This window comes from Stegodyphus dumicola, chromosome X1, assembly GCF_044657685.1.
Source record: "Stegodyphus dumicola isolate Sdum_Otavi_A_Nest chromosome X1, ASM4465768v1".
Taxonomy (NCBI): Eukaryota; Metazoa; Arthropoda; class Arachnida; order Araneae; family Eresidae; genus Stegodyphus; species Stegodyphus dumicola.
The window spans coordinates 192352834-192372361 of NC_140780.1; the positions used below are offsets into that span (position 1 = coordinate 192352834).

General features: G+C 36.7%; 1 protein-coding gene across 2 annotated transcripts in view; it reads right to left on the reverse strand.

The window, feature by feature from the left end:
- Nucleotides 1-523: 523 nt before the first annotated feature.
- Nucleotides 524-19528, reverse strand: part of LOC118202414 (uncharacterized) — a 157505-nt gene continuing 138500 nt past the window's right edge. For both annotated transcript variants that reach the window (XM_085807643.1, XM_035374599.2), the window contains one exon: nucleotides 524-3397. In XM_085807643.1, coding sequence (XP_085663769.1) covers nucleotides 727-3397 — 2671 coding nt within the window. In that variant the 3' untranslated portion in view covers nucleotides 524-726. The remainder of the gene's footprint in view (nucleotides 3398-19528) is intronic.

Sequence of the window (19528 nt, forward strand, 5' to 3'; positions counted from 1 at the left end):
TTGTGGATGATGATTCTCCGTACCCAGGATTTGGGGACTAGGTCCCCTAAAATCCTAGTCGCCCTTTAAGAAGGGGAGTATATAAAGTATTTCTCCCACTTCCCTAGCGTGCCTTCGTAGTGTAACGGTAGCACGCTGGGCCGGTATTCCAGAGGTCCGTGGTTCGACTCCCGGCGAAGGCGGTTGTTAATTTTTCATCTCTCTTACCTCTCAAAAAAATCCTAATGACTATATATATTAAAAATAACACACTAGTTTTTTTTTTTTTTTTTGTTAAATTTGTTAGCTTCTTTTCTCACTGGTATATTAATATTTCTAAATTGACTAAAACCTCTGATGTCATTTTTAGACAAATTTTAACAACGTTTATTGTTACGAAGTGCGTAAAATGTGGAAAAAAAAATCATGTTGAAAGCAAATGTACAAATATGTCATGAAATGAAAGAGAGGTGATAGTTACTTTGCGTGCAGTGACATGAATTAGAGACCGACTATATTCTCTTTTACTTAAATAAAGAGCAAATTATATTGAATATTCTTTATTAGTTTTTCTTTTTATCTGACACGCTTACATTGACTGTTTTTGTAAATTATAATCACTTTTAGCAGAAAGACAACTAGATATATATCACCCATCTTCAATGCGATTTAAAAAAAAAAAAAAAAAAAGTCTGCATTGAAGATGTAGGTTAGCCTTCACATATATTAGAGCTAATATATTTGAGATCACACCCATTGCCTCGCATGGTTTACAGTACTAGTCTCTAAGGTATTATGTGCATTATTTCTGTACTGATTACTTCCTTTCACTGATTCAGCTGGAATTAGGTCTTTATTTGAGGATGGCGGCATTAAATCCCGACAATTTTCCGAATCTTCTAAACAGTCTTCAAATATCGGAGGATACATTGTATACCTTGACTGTAAAGATGCTCGAGCACGATTACCTCTTTTGAATGGCACTGTTGAATGGCCGCTGTAGAAACATGTTTCTGAAGTTGGAGAATTCTGAACAGAAAATGATATAGAATTTCTTGGTGATAAGCTTAAAGGCATTGAATTCATCCTTTGACTATTTTCATAAGATACGGGAATTTTAAGCATTTCAACAGCTGATTTGCGAGGACCAGGTACCTGACTATTACTTCTAGTTTGTAATAATAACATTTTAAAATCATGCATACTTGTAGGTTTAGCAGGTCCTAATCTATCACAGGCTAAAGATTTCCGATCACTAGAAGAATTCGTTGGCCTAAAATCGGCCCAGCTTCTTCTTTCTCTCATATTATCACAATTTGCTGATAGATTTCTAGGTGAAAGAAAACCAGTTTCAGCTAAACCGCCTTTTGAAGAAGCTGGACGAATATAGGACGGAGAACTTGAACGAGATGATGAAGCCAAAGAAATATCAGAGTCTGTTTTTATATTCATTTTTTTCTTGCAGTTATGAATAACTGTAAATAAATCTTCTGTAGACATAGTACTTAGCGGTGATTTTGTATTTTGATTTTCGAGAACTTTATAATTCATTTCTGGTGATAACGGTGAAAACGAGTTTTGCTGTGAATCTGTAAAACAAGAATTTTGTGGTATTCTACTAAGCATTTCCATATGTTTTGAATGCAAGTGTACGTTACGCTGGGTAAGTAAGGTTTCATTTACAGGTAACCCTGAAACATTTGGGTCTGGAGTCAAAGAATTCATTTTTTCGTTTAGCAAACTGTTGTTAGCTGTTTCTTTACAATTTATCCTTAGTATTGTTTCAGGATTTTGTTCTAAAGTGCGATGATAGTTTGGCCTGAATAATTCACATGAATCAGATGCACAGTGCCTTTGCGTGACTTTTACAGAATTGGGAGGTAAAATTTGCATATGGTTTTGATTTTTATGCAAATAGTTACAAACCGGATAAAACTGGCCCATACTAGCAGCATCTTGTCTAAAGTTTAGATTAGACACTGTAGGTGGACTATGTAATGTGTTTGTCATTTTACAGTTTTGGAATTTGGTTTCCATACATTCTGGAATTGCATTTGCATGATGGAAATGATTCTGAATATGAAAGGAATTGTGCTTATGGTACGCGTCTTCACTGTCACTTGACAATGGCTCACAAGACTTTAACTTAATGTGTTTCACAGGCCTCACATCAGTATGTTTGCGATCAAGTGAATTTGTGCTATATATAACTCTTCCCTCCGGATCTAAAACTACTCGAGCTGCTAATTTCGTTTTCTCAGATTGCAGAACTGTTGGACGCTGAAATTTTGCTTGGACTGAAGGGTAAACATGTACATTTTCTGTGACTGTGCTGTTCGGATAAAAATTAAACTTAGTTTTACCGTCACAAATTTGCTTTTCGTAATGACTTTCTTTAACTGGAATTTGCTTACCGGATATCCCTGATGCTTCATTTATAATACATCTTTGGACTGGAGTAACAGTTACCTGGTGCACGTATTTAAGTGGAATTTCTGCGTTTCCTTTTGATACTATGGTGTCGTTTAATTTTCTGTCTACATTTGAATTGTTGCATGTTCTTGAACTTTCATGCTGAACATTGGTTTCTTGCACTGAGCAAAAGGATTGCAAAAGACTTTTTGACTCATTTTCTATGACTGGGGAAATATTGTCTTTAATGAAAGCAGGAATTTGTTTTAATTTCTTTGGAGAACTATTTCCATACATGTCAAAAGGAGCTAGTACTTGATCTTCATGTAACTTATTAAACTGGTAGTCCTTTTGCTTAGGCTTATATTGATCTTTTACTGGTGATTTCATGTTTACTAGACTAGTAAATATATTCTTGGAACTTTGCACTGAGTGCTTTTGCTGATCCAATTTTTCTGCTTTAGACTTTGGCATTTTGTGCATGGATTTAGATTTTCTTGTTGATTTCGGAGATATATTTTGATTAGAATGATTTTTATCATTTTTTGTAACAATGCTTTCATCTGAGGTCGTAGATTTTGGAACAACTTCTATTAAGACTTCCTTTCTTGTTGTTGCCGCCGTGACAGATGGAGGAGGCGGCGGTGGAGTAGGTAATCGTTCTAATCCTATACTAGTTAATGTGCCAGAACTAGAAGTAAGTTCCGTTCCAGTCTGAGAAAGAAGACTGTTTAAACTACCGTCACTTAGTGTACTTAGAGATGTCGAAGACCAGTAAGTTTTTTGAGAAAATATGGTATCTGACAACTCTTCGTCACTTTCATCGCTACTGATGTAAAAAGCATCAGATTCTGTAGATGGTGCATTGGAACTAATATCATCACGAAGTGGCCTGGTATCGACCTCAGAGGAGTCACAACTTGATGTAGTTTCTTCAACTGATTTATTTTCTTTAACTGATGTCTTTCTTTCCAGGTAAGAAGAAACAGATCTCTTGCTTTTCAACCTGCAAAAAATAAATAATAATATAAATTTAATATGCGTAAGCAATTCAAATTAAAAAAGGCTGAATTTTTTTCGTTTTTACTAACTTATTTTCTGTCTTCACCGTTTTTCTTTCTTTCATACTATGGTATTTCTTTCATGTGATGGACTGTATGTTCATTTTAGTTTAGTGAAAATGTAAAACATTTTGAATTTGTTTTCTCATCAAACTGATAAATTTTTAAGGCTCGATCCTTTTGTTTTTCCCTTTAGGTCTGCATATTTTCATCCACAAACGAGAACTCAAAATTTGAATCAAACATGAAAATAATATTATAAAGATGTTAAATATTAAACTCTGAAAGCTATCTTTAACATTTCATTAAAATTTCTGTTTTAACGGTCGGTTCTTCTGCACTGTTTTTAAACAGATACCTGGTATTTTAATTTTTAATAATAATGAAAAGCACACAATGCAAAAGTTAAGTGATTTATATAATTTATTTTCATCAGCTATCAACTACCATTTTAAAGAATCCTGTTTCTTTGACTATCTAATAATATATAATTATGTTCACAAATCCTAATTGTTGTTTTAATAGATGTGAATCCTTTTCTTTTTTATTTTGTTAATTTAACATAATGTCACTCGTATTAGTTTCACTCATTCTTTTCTGTAAGCAAGTTTATAAACCGGACTCGAAATGTAAATGTATTTAATAAAGAAATGGTGATTATATTATCTCCTAATATAAATTTAGTAGAGTGTACCAAAATTAGGTGTGAAATTTAATTCCGATAGATTTTTTTAAAAGGACTTGAAAATCATGAATAAAATTTTCAAGGGGACTTGAATTGAAATCATGAAAAATAGAAATTTAAACTGTGAAAAAGAAAATTAGTAAACCAAGTACAGTCGTTCCGACCTTTTTAATTTTTATCATTATATAAAGAAGAGCCATTACATTATGACCACCCTGTTAATAACATGTAGGACCACCTTTAGCCCTCAAAATTGCCAGAACCCGGCGTGGCCTTAACTACGCAAGGTGCTAATACGTAGTCTGAGGTATCTGATACCAAGCGCTCACCAACTGGTCCTGCAATTCCCGCACATTGCGAGGGGGTAGCGTGGCAACAAGAATTTAGTTTTCTAGGTGGAACCACAAATACTCTACTGGATTAATATCAGGTGAATTTGGAGGCCAAGACATGACTTAAGAGTCACTGGAATGTTCCTCGAACCACTCCCTGACGATTCGACTTTTATGACATGGTGCATTATCCTGTTGGTAAACACTCTCCCCCACCAGAAATGTTGTTGTCATGAATGAGTGAACCTGGTCTGCAACAATGTCCACGTAGCGCACAGACATTAGATACTGTTTTATGGGGATAATGGGTCCTAATGTGCTCCATGAAAACATTGCCTACACCATAATACCCTAGCCACCGGCTTGTCTCCGTCCAACTGTGCATCCGGGAGCCAGGGTTTCGTTAAGTAATCGGCGTATTAGCACACGCTTTGTCGATGTGATGGACCAGAAAAGGTGATCCGTCGGACCATACAACATTCTACCATTCTCCTAATGTCCAATTCCGATGTTTCTTGGTCCATTGCAGACGCAGCTGGCGATGACGTGCTTCGGCATCCGGCTGCGTAGGCCCATACGCAGCAATGTACACTGCATAGTGTGTTGAAAAAACTGTCTGAGTCACCATTGTTGTAGCTGGTGGTGACTTCGGTTGCTGTAGCTCTTCAGTCCGGAGAACAATGCTTAGCAATCTCCACTTTTCTCTGGAATCAATGCGCCGTCGACTTGTGTTTCATCATCCATACACTACTTTCGATATGTGCGCATAACAACTGTGCGTTAACAGCGCACTAAACGCGACGTTTCTGATATTGATGTTCTCAGTCGCCGAGTCATAACGATTTGACCTTTATCGAAGTCTGATAAATCAGCTGCTTTTCCCGTTATGTCGCTAATCGCGCTATGTTTGGAAAGTTTTGGAATTTCGGGGTTATACTGGCGCACAGCAGGCAATTTTAGCCTACTTTTCCAGTTCCTTATCTAATCCCTTTCTGGGGCTGACGGTGAAGAAACCAGATAGAATAATTCTCCCGAAGAGGCTCATCTGAGGGGGAAAATTAGATTAATACGGTCGATTAAAAACCTGAGGCTGTACCCACCAGGTTACGAACCTGGGATGTTCCACGTGTTAGGAGGATGTGATAACCACTACACCATGGGTACACTGTTTGGAAAGAATCAAATCAAATCGGTTCGTGGTTTTCGCAGCATTAGTTTGACTGTGTTGAATGTGAGTTATGCCCTAAGGCGATGGTTATTAGAAATTAAAGGCGAAAAATCGCCGCGCCACATAGGCGAAGCTCTGGCGTGTACAAAAGTACAAAAACTGGGAAGTAAACAAATAATTCCTTCGCGGCTAGTCGTCCGAGCTGGGAGCTTCTCTTCACGAGTCTGAGTGAGATGATTCGTCGAGGGCAGTCACCCACCCAAGTACTGACCCCGAGAGGAACCGCTTGAAACTGGACGCTAAGGAAAACCTAGAAGAAATGGTAAAAGGAAAAGAAAGGAAAGTTCATTAAAGTCCTCTTTTCGCATCGCCCGATGCGAATTATTCTGCATCTTCGGCAAATTGCATTAATGCCATAGCTGCGTGGAATCCGGGTGATAACTTCTCCGGCGTTGATTTCGCAGTTCTTATTTTCTCGATGTGATTGATGATGCTACTTAAAAAGTTATTGAGCTTCGGTTCTTGTATCTATTCTAATGCTTCCCTGTATTCCTTCGAGGGGGTTCATCCTTCTTTGAACTTTCTCACTAAAAAGTGATTTCGGCTGAGTCTGGTTTTTTTCTTCATCTGGTTTTACGGGCTGTGGGAAATCTGCTGAAGTAGGAATAGGTGCTGCTGGAGGCTTGGGTCGCAATTTTTTAGCTTCAAATCGTTCTTCATATTTAGGGCAACCCCTGTATGAAGATACATGCTGCTGTTTGCAAAAAATGCAAGTTGGTTTCTCTTCGGGTTTAAGAGTGCAATTTTTACTTCTGTGCTGCTGGCCGCATTTGCAACAACGTTCAATGTTTGAGCATAAGTGTTGGGTATGACCATATTCCTGATATCTGTAACATTGTGTTAAGGTCCGTCTACACGAAGCGATTTTCTCGGCCGACTTTCTCGTAGAGCAACAATTTTAAGGATCTGCGCATGCGCCAAAAATCGGTCATGTTCTCTGCCGCGATTTCAGAACTGGTGATCACTGCTCACTAGCGTACGATAAAATCGGAGTCTCTAGCCAATAAGATTGCTTTGAGTGATCACGTGCTTTTCTCCTCATTTGGAATAATAAACATGGCTGCATTTCGGTGGAGCGAAACTCAATAGATTTCTATAGAGAAAATGCTGTGTTGTGGGGCCCGAATAATAATGTAAATTTTAAAAATAAAAAATTAAGGAATTATCTTATTTTGATAAGATTTGTCTTCCCCATTACTTTATATATTCAAATATTTTCTAATTCCGGGTGAAAATGATATTAACTCCCCCAAAAAAAGTTCGAAAAACTATTAATGATGCCATGTCATGGGTACTAGATGAAAATATTCAGAAACTACTTGAAACTGTGTCGCACTTATTGAAAAAATTCAAAAAGCAAAATCTCCAGTCGAAAATAAAGCAGCGCAGAGACTCAATTGACTTCGCCGAAAATGGGAGTTAATCAGGTGATGAAGTACATAGCTTTTCCGACAGCTCCTATGCGAGCGATCATATCCTAGTGGTAAAGAGCAGGCTAGGGTTTCTCGGTACGTCAAGATCGTGGGTTCGATTCCCCACCGGTTTTTGGACTTTCTGCGCCTGGAAGAACTTTTTAATTTAGTTTCTCCATCACTAAATTCGAACTGCATAACTTAAAAGTCACGTTTTATTTTTCGCCTACGGGTGAGGTGTTTATTGAATTTTAACGTCTTTCTTTTTATTTTTCGAATGGCCGTTGGCATGTGTTTTAGATCTACTGATCAAAAGATAAAAAGTCAAAAATCACAAACTGAGTTTTGTGTTAATTGAATTTTGCGAATTACACAAAAGAAAAGCAATTTTTTTTTTTTTAATTTTCCAGCAAACTAAATTTAGCAAAAAATCAAAATCACACGGCATCATCCGTAAATACTTTCCGAATTGTACTGTGTCTTCAATGCGCAACTCCCGAAGCAGGGAATTACGAAGGCACTATGAATTTCTTGTCGTTTGACCCAATTTCTGGTCCAAACGCATTTTTTTTTCCCTTCTGTAGCAGGAACTAATTTCAAAATTGTAGCTGTATCTATAGTAGCAATTTAAAAGTCATCCATTATTTTGACTACTTGACAACACCGTAAGCTTTGTTTACAAATCGTAGACAGTGTGACGCTGTAGAGGGCAGGAACACTTCCTTTCATAGTGATTGGCTGAGTGAATTCCTGTACTAACGAGAAAATCGTTCCGTGTGGACAGGCGAGCTATCTCAGATATTGTCGGCCAGATAAGTCGGCCGAGAAAATCGCTACGTGTAGACGGGCCTTTACTCTTTTCTTGGGTGCATACTTTTCAATCTTAACATTCACACTAAACATGTTGTTTAGGTGACGTATCGAATGACCTTCTTTGGTTTTTTCTAATTCCAGGAATATTGGAAGTTTTTCCAGAACTTCACTTTTTCGTCTCGTGAAATGTTTAACTTTTTGGATGGGAAATCGCCTTCTTTCAAGATCTGCGAAAATAGCTTCCTCTTTCATTGTTGACGGTAGGTTCTTAAGGATGACTTTCAAAGGTTTTTCGCTGAGTAACTGAAAAGTGTGGAAAAGTACATTTCTCTTCTGTAGGATAGCATTAGCTTTTATGTAGTCGTCAACTGTTTTAACATTCACATATAAATTTTTCATCTCATTTTAGTCTCCTTTTCATCTCTCCTTCGAATTCTTCACTGCATGTGCTTAGCAAAATTTCATGAATTAATGTCCAGTCAACTTCGCTTTGCTTAAAGACAACAGGCGAAGGCGTTTCTTCTTCTCTGGCTCCTCCCATCTCTGCATCTTCTGCTGGGTGCAGGACGTCGAATGAGTTTTCTTGCGGTATTTCCATTTTTTCCTCTGGTGGGATATTCTTGGCCGTTTTCTTAGGTTATCCAGGATTGTTCTTTTTATTTTCTTTTTAAGTTTAATTCTGTTTGGTATCTGTCGATTGCTTTCTGGGATGCTTCGTTACAAGCGCGTGTTAACCGTTCATCTTCTCGTTTCTATTCAGTCTTAGGTGCAAATCGTTCATCAAATTCGTCTTCGTCGTAGTTCGGTAAAGTGCCCTTAAAATATTGTAGTATTGTAGAGTATCCTTGTTGGCTTATCAATCTTCGTATTTCCGGTTCCTTCATTTGTTCACATCTTTTCCTGCTATATATTCATCCGTTCTTATATTGAGTTCGGTCCTCTTATTAGCTTCTGGTGTACAGCTGGTTTTCTTTCTCTTATTTCTTTTTACTTCGGGAGACGCAATAAAGTCCTTTTTCCTGAGTGGAAATTTCTTCTGGCTTGGAAAAGAAGTTTCCGAAAAGTTCGTATCCGTACATTCATCTTCAGTGTTGACGCTGGGTGGCCTAAAAAAGGACATTTTATATACAAGAAGGTATCTGAATATAAAGAAATTTACTCACTGACCGGCTACGGTACTGAGTCAGTAACAGTAACGAAATAGAAGTATTCAATGTGCAATGCGCTCGGTGTCTAGCGTCCGAATGCGCCCCCCAAAAAAATAGGAAAAACAATGCATAGCCGCTTTATATATTCCAACATCAGCCGCGCACGCTCAGTAATTTTGTTCCTGGGCGGGTCCATTGTTATATATGGAGGGTGGTCATAATGTAATGGTTCTTCGGTGTATACTGAATGCAATGAAAGTATGTAAGCGTAAAAACATTATACACGTACAAATGTATCATACACTATAAGTTTAAAAAAGATATCTCTCACAGTTAGGGATTCATAAAGTGGCTAAAAAGAAATTACAAGAAGTTCCTGTAAGCATAACTTTACTCTTTAATGTTGGTATAACGTTTATAAAATTTAAGACTTACAAATTATGGTGCTAAATCCCTGTCTGAGGTTTGGAAAGATTCTAATTATTTTGCTGTTTATCTCAACTTATAAAGAATTTATTTTCACAGTAAATGAAGTATTAAAATATTTTCATCGGCTATCAGTTTCATCTTATTCTGAAACGAACTTAGATTGCATTTTTTATGAAATAAAACTTTGTGTAGCTCAAGTAAACAATAAACAATAAAGCATAACAAATCAAAAAGTGTTCTGAGAAAAATGTTCTGAAAAACTCATTCTGAGGTTGAACTCGTTGGATGGACTTTGCTCTCCTCTCCCCCTAAGGTTTGAATTTGGATTACGAGACGATTGAGCATTAACGAGCCCTTTCACAAAATTTTATGATTTTTCTATTTATTTCTTAATCTACAGAAAAATATCAATGTATTTGGAGAGTATCCCCCCCCATTTGAACACCACAAGCTTTCTCTTATGCATTTACTGAATTGATAATATAATGATGCTTGGTACTAGTTTCACTAATTTTATAATTTGTAACAACTGTATATAGCTGGGATTTAATATCCTGTTTTATTAGTACTTGGGTAATGCTAGAAAAATTGTGCTTTTTTTAATATTCATATTTGTTATATATCGCCATTTTCAATCTGCGTTACCCTGCTTTTAAAGGCTAACTGTTTTACTGAAGACGATTTTATCCGTTCTTATCTGCTGAGGGTAAGAAATTCGTTTCTGCAAGCCCAGCTTCCGTTGTGCGACTTAGGCTAACGATATTTTAGGGATGGCAAAGCATTTTCCGTATATTTTGAACAAGATACATTTTTTAACATTTTGAAAAATTTAAAAAGCTATTAATTTTATCCCCTATCTTGTACCAAACTTTTATTCTTGTTTACATATTAAAATCTGGATTGTCCTAATATCACGAACGCTTTCAAAAACCCAGAAAAATATTTACTATATTTTTTATTTTTGTTTTTCCTACTCAGCCAAGATTTATTATTATTTTTTAAAAATTGTGAAAAGAGAATATCCCGTTTTTCTTGACTAGAGTAAAATTTCTCTGAATAGTCATTAATAAAAATTACTTCAAATTGTTGATATCAGATTGCTGTTTTTATAACTATAATTAATACGTGAACCTTACTGTTAATATCCATATAAGCATTACATTTTATATGCATTAATATTCTGTTGTTCTGAACCTGCAATAATATGTTCACTTATTATTTTATCCTAACTACTTGGTGAGAAAATTTGTATATACTTGTATTACTCTTGTACTACTTGTTACTACTTGTATTACTCTCTAGCCTGGAAAAGTTGATATTAGTTGTTTAGATATAACATAGAAAAATTAATGAGGTGTGCGGTCACTCCTGATCGAAATTGCACGTTTTATACCGATTTCTATGCTATCCAGTTCCTGCGGTAACAAAGTGTATTCACAATGAATACCTCCTTGAAGCTCCTGGACTGTGCAAGGTTGGGGACGGCAGTTCTAGAAGTCCTAGCGCACCTCATACGTGTTTCGTTGGATTAAAATGCGGAGAATATGTGGGCCACTCCATCCGCTGGATTACTTAGCCCTCAAGATAACTGGTCACTGTTGCAGGCAAACAGTTACAAAAATTATGATAGATTAGGAGGTAAGTTATCACCAGTTGCATCCTTAAATAATCTGACTTAAGGATAAAGAACCTTATCTCTGTTTAAGTCAGCATTCATATTTGTAGAGTCATTAGGTTTGTTTCGGAGCAAGAAACATGAAATATCAGCAATGCTGTCACCGAAATGCAATTTCCGAAGCTCCCGATTGCTACCTGGATATGCTTTGTATTACATCCGAAGGCAGCAGTAAGGAAAGAGAAAATTCCTTACATTCTCGCCCACTTAAAGAGCGACTGGGGAGGAGGAGATCCAATGACCAAATCTAGGTGGTTACAAATTATCGTCCACAATATTTTAATTCGGTTGCAACCGGTAGAGTCACTTAGATTTTTTTTTAAATGTCGGGAGACATGAAAAATATCGGAGAGTATTGCTAGGGGTTCAAATATCGGCAATATTCTTGCCGGGTTTCGAACTCCGTATCTCCTGATTTCTAGACGGACATGCTTCCAGTTACATCACGAAGACAGGCGTTAAGGGAGGAGAAAATTCCTTACCTAGTTACACTGGTAAAAATGTGTAGATCAGGGCATCCATTCAAAATGATGGTGGCCCATGCTTTACGAATACTTACAGGCTTATTGCGCTTGTATTACTCTCCAGCTAGAAACGAGACTCATCAACAAAGCTCGCTTTCTTTATACAACCTGTCCCTCACGGTATGTCCCTAACAGCAGTCGAGTTCCCGCAGATGCAGCAAACTCCCTTGCAGTCTGGGCTCACATCTGTTGTCTATTTCTTTTAGCAATCTTTCTTAAATAACAATCCTGATGGTGTGTTGCGGCACGTTTTCTACATTTAGTTGTCTGCATACACCAGCAGTGTCTTTAAACTGTTTCCAGATTCTAGACATGATGCTTTTGGCTAAATTTAGGTCTTTACAGACTTGCGTCAGTGCCTGTACTGCTTCCATCGCCCCATTCGCACACGATTTCTCACAATGTGTCACATTCTTTCTCAACGACCCTCTTCTGCAAACGAAACTTTTATCCAATTATTCGTACAATCCTTGAAATTATAATTTGAAGTTCCCAGTTGTACTACTTCCCATATATGCCAAAGGAAGGGGAGGAGTTTGCACATCTCTGTGCAATAAAGTTGAATCCTATTAGACGACATGGTAATATTGATCTTGGGCTATCAACCAATAGCATTTTATGGGACTTCACTGAAGAGAATTAACGTAAAGCACCTTTTTATATTTGTCCCTTTAATTTTATCCACTACAGTATTTATAACCTGATCACGTATAATGAAATTTCTGTTTCTGTATCTATGCATCGAAATAATAGGGGCATCTAATGCGAATTAATTCGCAGCTTGCTGAACCTCTGTATGATCGAATGATTGTGTTTCCTCAAAGCGATATCAAGTTGTAAGCATTTAATTTTATTCTAACCAATTATTTTTAGTTCAACTTTCCTGTTCCTCCTGATTTCAATTTCCTGCCAGAATGTAAATTTTGTTTGACGTAGATGCAAATTCTCAACGTGTTTAAGAAGCGTTTCACGAGTTGAAAGGGGTAGTAGCGGACTTAATTCCGATGTTTGTGCTGCGAGTTTAAAATTAGCTCTCTAGTTCGGTGTTTGGCACCTTTCAGTTTATAATGATATTTCTCGGCTCGGCTTGGCTGTGTGCAGCCGATTTAGCGTTAGTTTAAGCTAAGGAGTCAGTCATTTAGAATTTCTTAATTTACTAGTGATTTGTTACATTCTTATTTTCTGTTGTAGCCACAAGTGGTGGTGATTTGGGAGCACGAAGTGCGTGCATCTGTTTTAATTTAGTTTTCAATAAAAAAAGGTTATTTAAATCTTTCTTCTGCAGTATTTATTCTTAAAGATATAGCGAAAATTCGCTACTTAGTCTTCAACATAAAGCTCAGGATGTATGCTATCAAAGAATACTCACCGACTCTATAAAGTCAGCGAGTTGTTGGAGTCTCTGCGAAGTTAAATCAACACAAACACGTTGTATTGCTATTCAGTCCCTTCAGTACGAACCATGATGACTGGAAACATGACATTAATAATGGAATACTAATAATCTCCAATGAAATCTATCACAGTATACGTTTCTTTTGTCAAGAAATATTCTACAGCACTAGAAGTCTAGTGATTTAAACAGTGCACGTCTTACACCACAACAAATCCACCGCCAGCTTGCATTATTACATTACTGTTCGAATGGATCACCCGCATTCTATTCAGCACACGGATACGTTCGAAACAGCTAAAAATGTGATTCATCGAATGAGATCACATACAGCCAGTTATTCACGGTCCAATGACAGTGTGGCTTGGCCGTGTATTGTATTTGCAGTACGTATTGACTACTGAGTAACAACCCCCGTGAAAGCATTACGCTCTGTAATAATGCGTTGGAAGAGTGAGTTTGTATTGTTTGAACTTGAGTCGCACTAGGACTGAATTGGGATGGGATTGACGCTATATTTCCTTTTTTGGACATCCTTTCAAGCGCAGATTATCTCACTCTTTGGATCACAGATGGATGCTAATTCCTTTTGCGTATCGTCGATGTTTGTATCAAATTCACATATTCCAGCATATCCTTGTTAGTAGTTTTTATGAAAATAAATGACCTTTTGTTGCTTCGTTAACAGTCACATTATTCTCGATCATGCAGTCTGTCTGTTTTTCAGTCATGATAAATCATGCACATGATGATGCAGGTCTATGAAATTTACATTTAAGCACAATTGCTGAGTTTTAAAACTGTTCCGTAATATATCTTCGTTATTTGGCTGTAATTGCAGTGAGAGTAAAGCTGTAGGCCCACCAGCGGCCGAGCGCTAAAATCGCTGAACACTGGTAGTTCGGTCCGAGGCTCGAATCCCGCTAACGGGCTGTCTGCAGGGGTGTTTTTGTGGTTTTCCCCATGTGTAACGTGTATACGAGCCAGTTTCCCTTAGAAAGCCCACGAAGGCATCCCTCCTCTTAGGCAGATAGCCCTCGAGGCTTTGCCATAATCACACACACAGAGTAAAGCTGTACCTAATGTAACTCGAACTACCATCATTCAGAGTTTTAGCTATTGAGACACTGCGAGTCTTTTACAAGGCATTGTTACATGATGCGGTTTAAGTGGGAAGTCAGTTTGTGAGATTTAGGGATAAGACTACCAAATTTGAATATCGTCAAATTAAAGTGAAAATGGATGAAGTGATAACTGTGAGGCAATAAGAGAAAAACTTCGAAAACTCAGAGCCATAAATCAAGAAATGTGTAGAGGTGTAGAACGAAAAATATTGTTTGCCTTTTCTCCCGGATTTCAATAATGAATTCCAGTGTGTATCAGCATCCACGGATAGCACCAAGGCATTGTCATGTGAAATGTATGCATTACCATAAGCTATTCATGTGAAATGTATGCATTACCATAAGCTAAAATGACTATAAACCACAAAGCAGAAAAACCAGTGCTTAACGGAAATTATAGGTTTTAAAATGTGATCGCAGCTGAATTAGAGAGGAGTAAAAATAAATGCATTATGTGGAGCTTCAGTCTCATTTTGGTAATCCGATGAACGCATATAAATGTGAAAAACGTCAGAACGAGCGCCACATGACGGCTTGTAGTAAGTAAAATGTTGAATTTGGTTAAACAGTAGATTGTTTTCTCTTGGAATAAATTGGGTCCTTTAGTTTTTTAGAAGAAAATGCGCCGCCCAAACGGTATCGTGATTAGCGTCGCTGACTGCCGACCCGGAGGGCCCGGGTTCGAATACCGAAGAAGGCATGGATGTTTGTAAATGTATAGTGTTGGTGCGGCATGGCGGTACTCTAAATATGCGGCGAACCAAAAGTACTGTCGTGGGGTTTGGTGGAAGGGGAGAAGGGTTGGAGACCCTCGAACCCGCCCCCCCCGGGATGGTCTCTATCAAAATTGGGGGCGGAACTGAGCTGTCACCTGAATGGTGCTCAAGGCTGTTGCCAACGGCAGGCGTCAACTAGCGCTCCTCGCCAGGAGGAATTTTCTGACTACGTCAGACAAGTGAGCATAAGCAACAACAACGGAAGCAAATACAGAGTTATGTTTGCCTAAACATCTTCGATAATACTATGCTGCCTAATTTCGGGAAACATTCGCTTGTGCCCATACGTTTAACCCTAAGGAATTGATGCCAAATTCTGACTGTAACTTTCTAGGAGCTTGTGGAAAATCTTTTTTTGAAGAGTAGAGACTATAATGGCAGTAAAAAGTGAGCCAATGAGTATATAGAATTTTGATTACATGTTTACCTTATCAAAAGTCTCAATAATGTTAGCAGTGTGTGAGTGGACACCTTCCTGGATGTGCGCCGGCATAACGGTGCCGCACTCTTATGCAAGTCGAACGCTGCTCGAAAAGACAGAAATCTCCATAACAGTGTTACGACATAAGGGAGTATATACAAGCTGATAATCAGATTCTTGCTTGAAACTGATCGTGGGGATCCTAATGTCATTCCGACGTTTTTTATAAAAGGTGCGCACACCCTTATGCAAGCCCTATTTTCGTTTCAATTACTGATTAATAAATTAAGCAGGAGGTGAAATAAATTTTATGAAAATGTATGAAGCGTTATGAAGATCTCGTTATGCCTTTTCGAACAGCGACCGACTTTCATAAGGGTGCGACACTGTTATGAAGGGGTTTCTATGTTAAGTATAGTGGATTCAGAATTATCCGCACTAAACAAGGCTAGCACCTATTTAGAAAGTAAAAAAAAGTTTGGATAATTTGCTTGCTATTTTCAGTAGCCTAAATACGTATTCATTGCAATGCATGCGAGTTATCTTTTTCGTTTGTCCTTTTTATTACAATAAAAATTCAGTAAATGGATAACAAAAATTTATTTCCGTTGAACAAAATGCAAAATATACTTATTTATTTAAATAAAGGCTATTTTTAATTATCTAAGCCCACAACGGATTTCTATTTCAGCTCAAATAAAACAATCAAATCAGTTTTGATGTAAGTAGACCCTAAAATTGAACGCATAATCTTGTTTTTATTTTTACGCTTATAAGCTAAGTAAAGAAATAATTTTATATTTGCTTAAAACAGAAAGCGTAATCTATTTCTAAACAGTTACAGTTGAAAAAGATTAAATTCAAAAAGATACAAATTGTTAAACAAAAAGCCCTTGTTTTAGCTAAGCAAATACTCCCGCGATGAAAAAGGTACAGTACGTTCATATGCAATGTATAACTGTTCTTTTTTTTTTTTTTTTTTTTTTTTTTTTTTTTTTTTTTTGTAAACTGCACATATGCCGAATGATATGTGATGACATATTACTGAACTAAATCGGTGTTTCTCAAAGTGCGCAATACCCAGGGGTGTTTGTGGGACCCCAAAAAATCCCCTGAAACTTTTACGGACTTACTACCGACATTTTGGAGTTTCGAGAAGGGGGGGGGAGAGAAATGAAAAATTACAATTATGAAGTATTGAATGACCTAATTATAAAAGTTCAAGGAATTACTTTTTTTGCAAAATTAATAACCATAAATTTTCAAACATATAAACTACTACATTTTATGTAATTATTTTAAATTACCTGAATTAATTCTTTAAAAAAAATTATCTAATTTCTGCTGCTTTTTTTTTTATTTTCTGATGTTTGTGGGCTTGTCTTTCTTTTGTGGTGAACTTCATAATTGCAGGAAGGTTGACTTTTATTTTCCTCATTTACAGTTGAAGAAATTTCCTCGAGAACTGCACATGCAGAGGTAGAAGCAGTTTGCTTTTCTGCTAATGTAGAAGGTTTTTTAGAGACTTTTATAGGTGACTCATCTGAAATATATGTTTTTAAGTTCTCTTGATATGTTTTCCAACTTCTGTTCATATTCAGTAAGAGATTTTTGTGAATTGGATCAGTCATTGGATTTTTTTAGCCATATTTTTCAGATGAGGTTTCTTTAGAAGCCATTAAATCATATGTAATAGTCTGCACTGCATCTAGGGAATCAATCTTAAGAGAGGTTCTATAGTCAGTGACAAGTATCATTCAACCATTAAGTTGAATGCACTTTCCACTAATGGGCCATGGAAGCAGCTAAGGCAGGCTTTGACCAATTTAGCCAATGTAGGATACTTATAACCATTTGTGAAATCATCTTTTAAATTAAAAACTTTAGACCAATATTTATCAATTGTACACTTGACTTGATTTCCACTTTCATCAGATGTGTAGAGCATTTCTTTGGTGATATCAATATCACTCTGGTATAACCTTATTTCAGCTTCTACTTTTGACTTTTCATTATCACTAAAAATATGGGACATAAAAGATGATAATTTTTCAAAAGCTAATATTGTACTGGTTTTACCTCTTAGCTTTGGATCTAATGCTGTAAAACTAATTAGATATGAAAGAGAAAAATTTTGCCATCAATTTATAAATACTGGAATGTATTAAATGAAGCATTGGTTTTTTTGTTTCAAATAATTTAATATATGTGTTGAACTCTGGTAATACTGCTGAATGTAATGCCATATGCAATAAAGTTTTGTTTTGCATAACAAATAACCCATTTAGTATTCTTTTTTTCCGAGCTAAAGCATCCTTTGTGAGTTGTTGGGAATGCAAGCAAGAATACACCCCTTCAACAATTTTTTTCTGAGCTGCAGAAATATTTCTTTTATTGTATACAGTTTCAACATAAGAAAAATAATCCCCTTTATCAGTTTTATCCAAGTAGTGAAAATAAAATGCAATAAGAGCATCCCACAGATCTTTGATTCTTTCTAAAACACATAAAATGTACACCCACCTATGGTCTGGTCTCTTCAAGGGCTTAAGTTTTTTAATGGCAAGGGATTCACAGATTTTGAAAAAAATTTCTCTTTTACTGCAGCTTTTCATATCAAAATAGATGTCATCAAACAAATCTTCTAAGTATCTATCAAAACATGAAGCAAATTTTTTTGCACAGTTATTAGCTGTGTGACATGTGTCACCATCAATATCTAATAAGTGGGGTGCTTTGTTTGATCGTAGTCTGGTTTCAACACCCTTTTTTTTTTTTTTCACGCATGGTGTTACATGAGTCCATTAATACACTAATTAAGTTTGCCCATGGAATATTATTATCTCCAATAGTATTAACAACTGCTTTAAAAACAGCTCCTGAATTGCAAGATTCCATCTTTAGAGATGCAAAATGATGAACTACAACTTCATTTTGATTGTTGTCATAAAACTGCACCAATATTGCCAGTATACTTTCTTGAGCATTGCTAGTACTTTCATCCAAATTTAGAGAAAATGGAGTCTCCTTTAAAGTTTTAATGATATTTTCCTTAATAGTTTTTGCGAGCCCATATTTCATCTTATAACATGCAGTAGTCCTGGACATTTCCAACGAGTTTAGTGCCGTCTGGTCGCGGCTCAACTGTTTGCAGAGTAAAATTAAATTGGGAGCTACATTGAAAGAAAGAGAATTCTCGGCGATAAACGAAGTTATTAATACCTCTTGGCGTGCTTATCTTGTCACTATATCCAATGGCCGAGCATCAGTCTCCAGTAAGTCATCAGTATTTTTTTAATTAGCATAATTACTTAAAGTCATTGAATGTCTAATGCACTTTGAATATTTTATGTGCGTCACAGTTTTAGAATGATTTGTGAAAGCCTTGAATCCTTCCCCACCATACTTCAGCAGTCCAGTGAGTTACAAAAAACACAATATGCTTGTCCAGCAACATTTATTTTCTTGCACCATGTGCCGATGGTAGCCCCATTACCATCTCTCCGTTCAATCCAATTCCACCTAAATGAATTCCGGACACCTTCTTCTAATTGTATAATATCACTATTTATATCGAGAAATTTCATAGTGAAATTCTCTTGCGTATATAAATAAAAAAATATTTCAATAAACGAAACGAAAAATTTACACGTGCATCAATAAATGAAATGAAAATTTTACACAGCGGAGAAAAAAAAGTTGAGAAGCGATCAATGACAAATAGCTAATACGGCGAAAAATCCCCCTTCTCTACTTATTGGCGCCACGCCAGGAGAGATAAGACCTTTGAACCCAGAGTCACGTGATCGCACATCTGGTCGAACGAAGTCTCTCTTTTTTTTTTTTTTTTTCTGCCGCGCCTACTTGCCGAAAAGAATCCAGAAGAGAATGTCCGAGAACCGGGGGAATGAGTCATAACTCGCAATAAGGAAAGAACAAAAAAGAAGTTTTTCCCCCCTTTTCATGCATTATCACTGCCTTTGGAGAAAGAAAGGGAAAGTTTTCACCACACACACTGACCTTGCGTTTTCTGCTTTCAAAGCAAACAAAATTACCCAGATCAAAATAAATAATTCATTATTATTCCTACTTCCTTTTGAACGACGATCCCCGGAA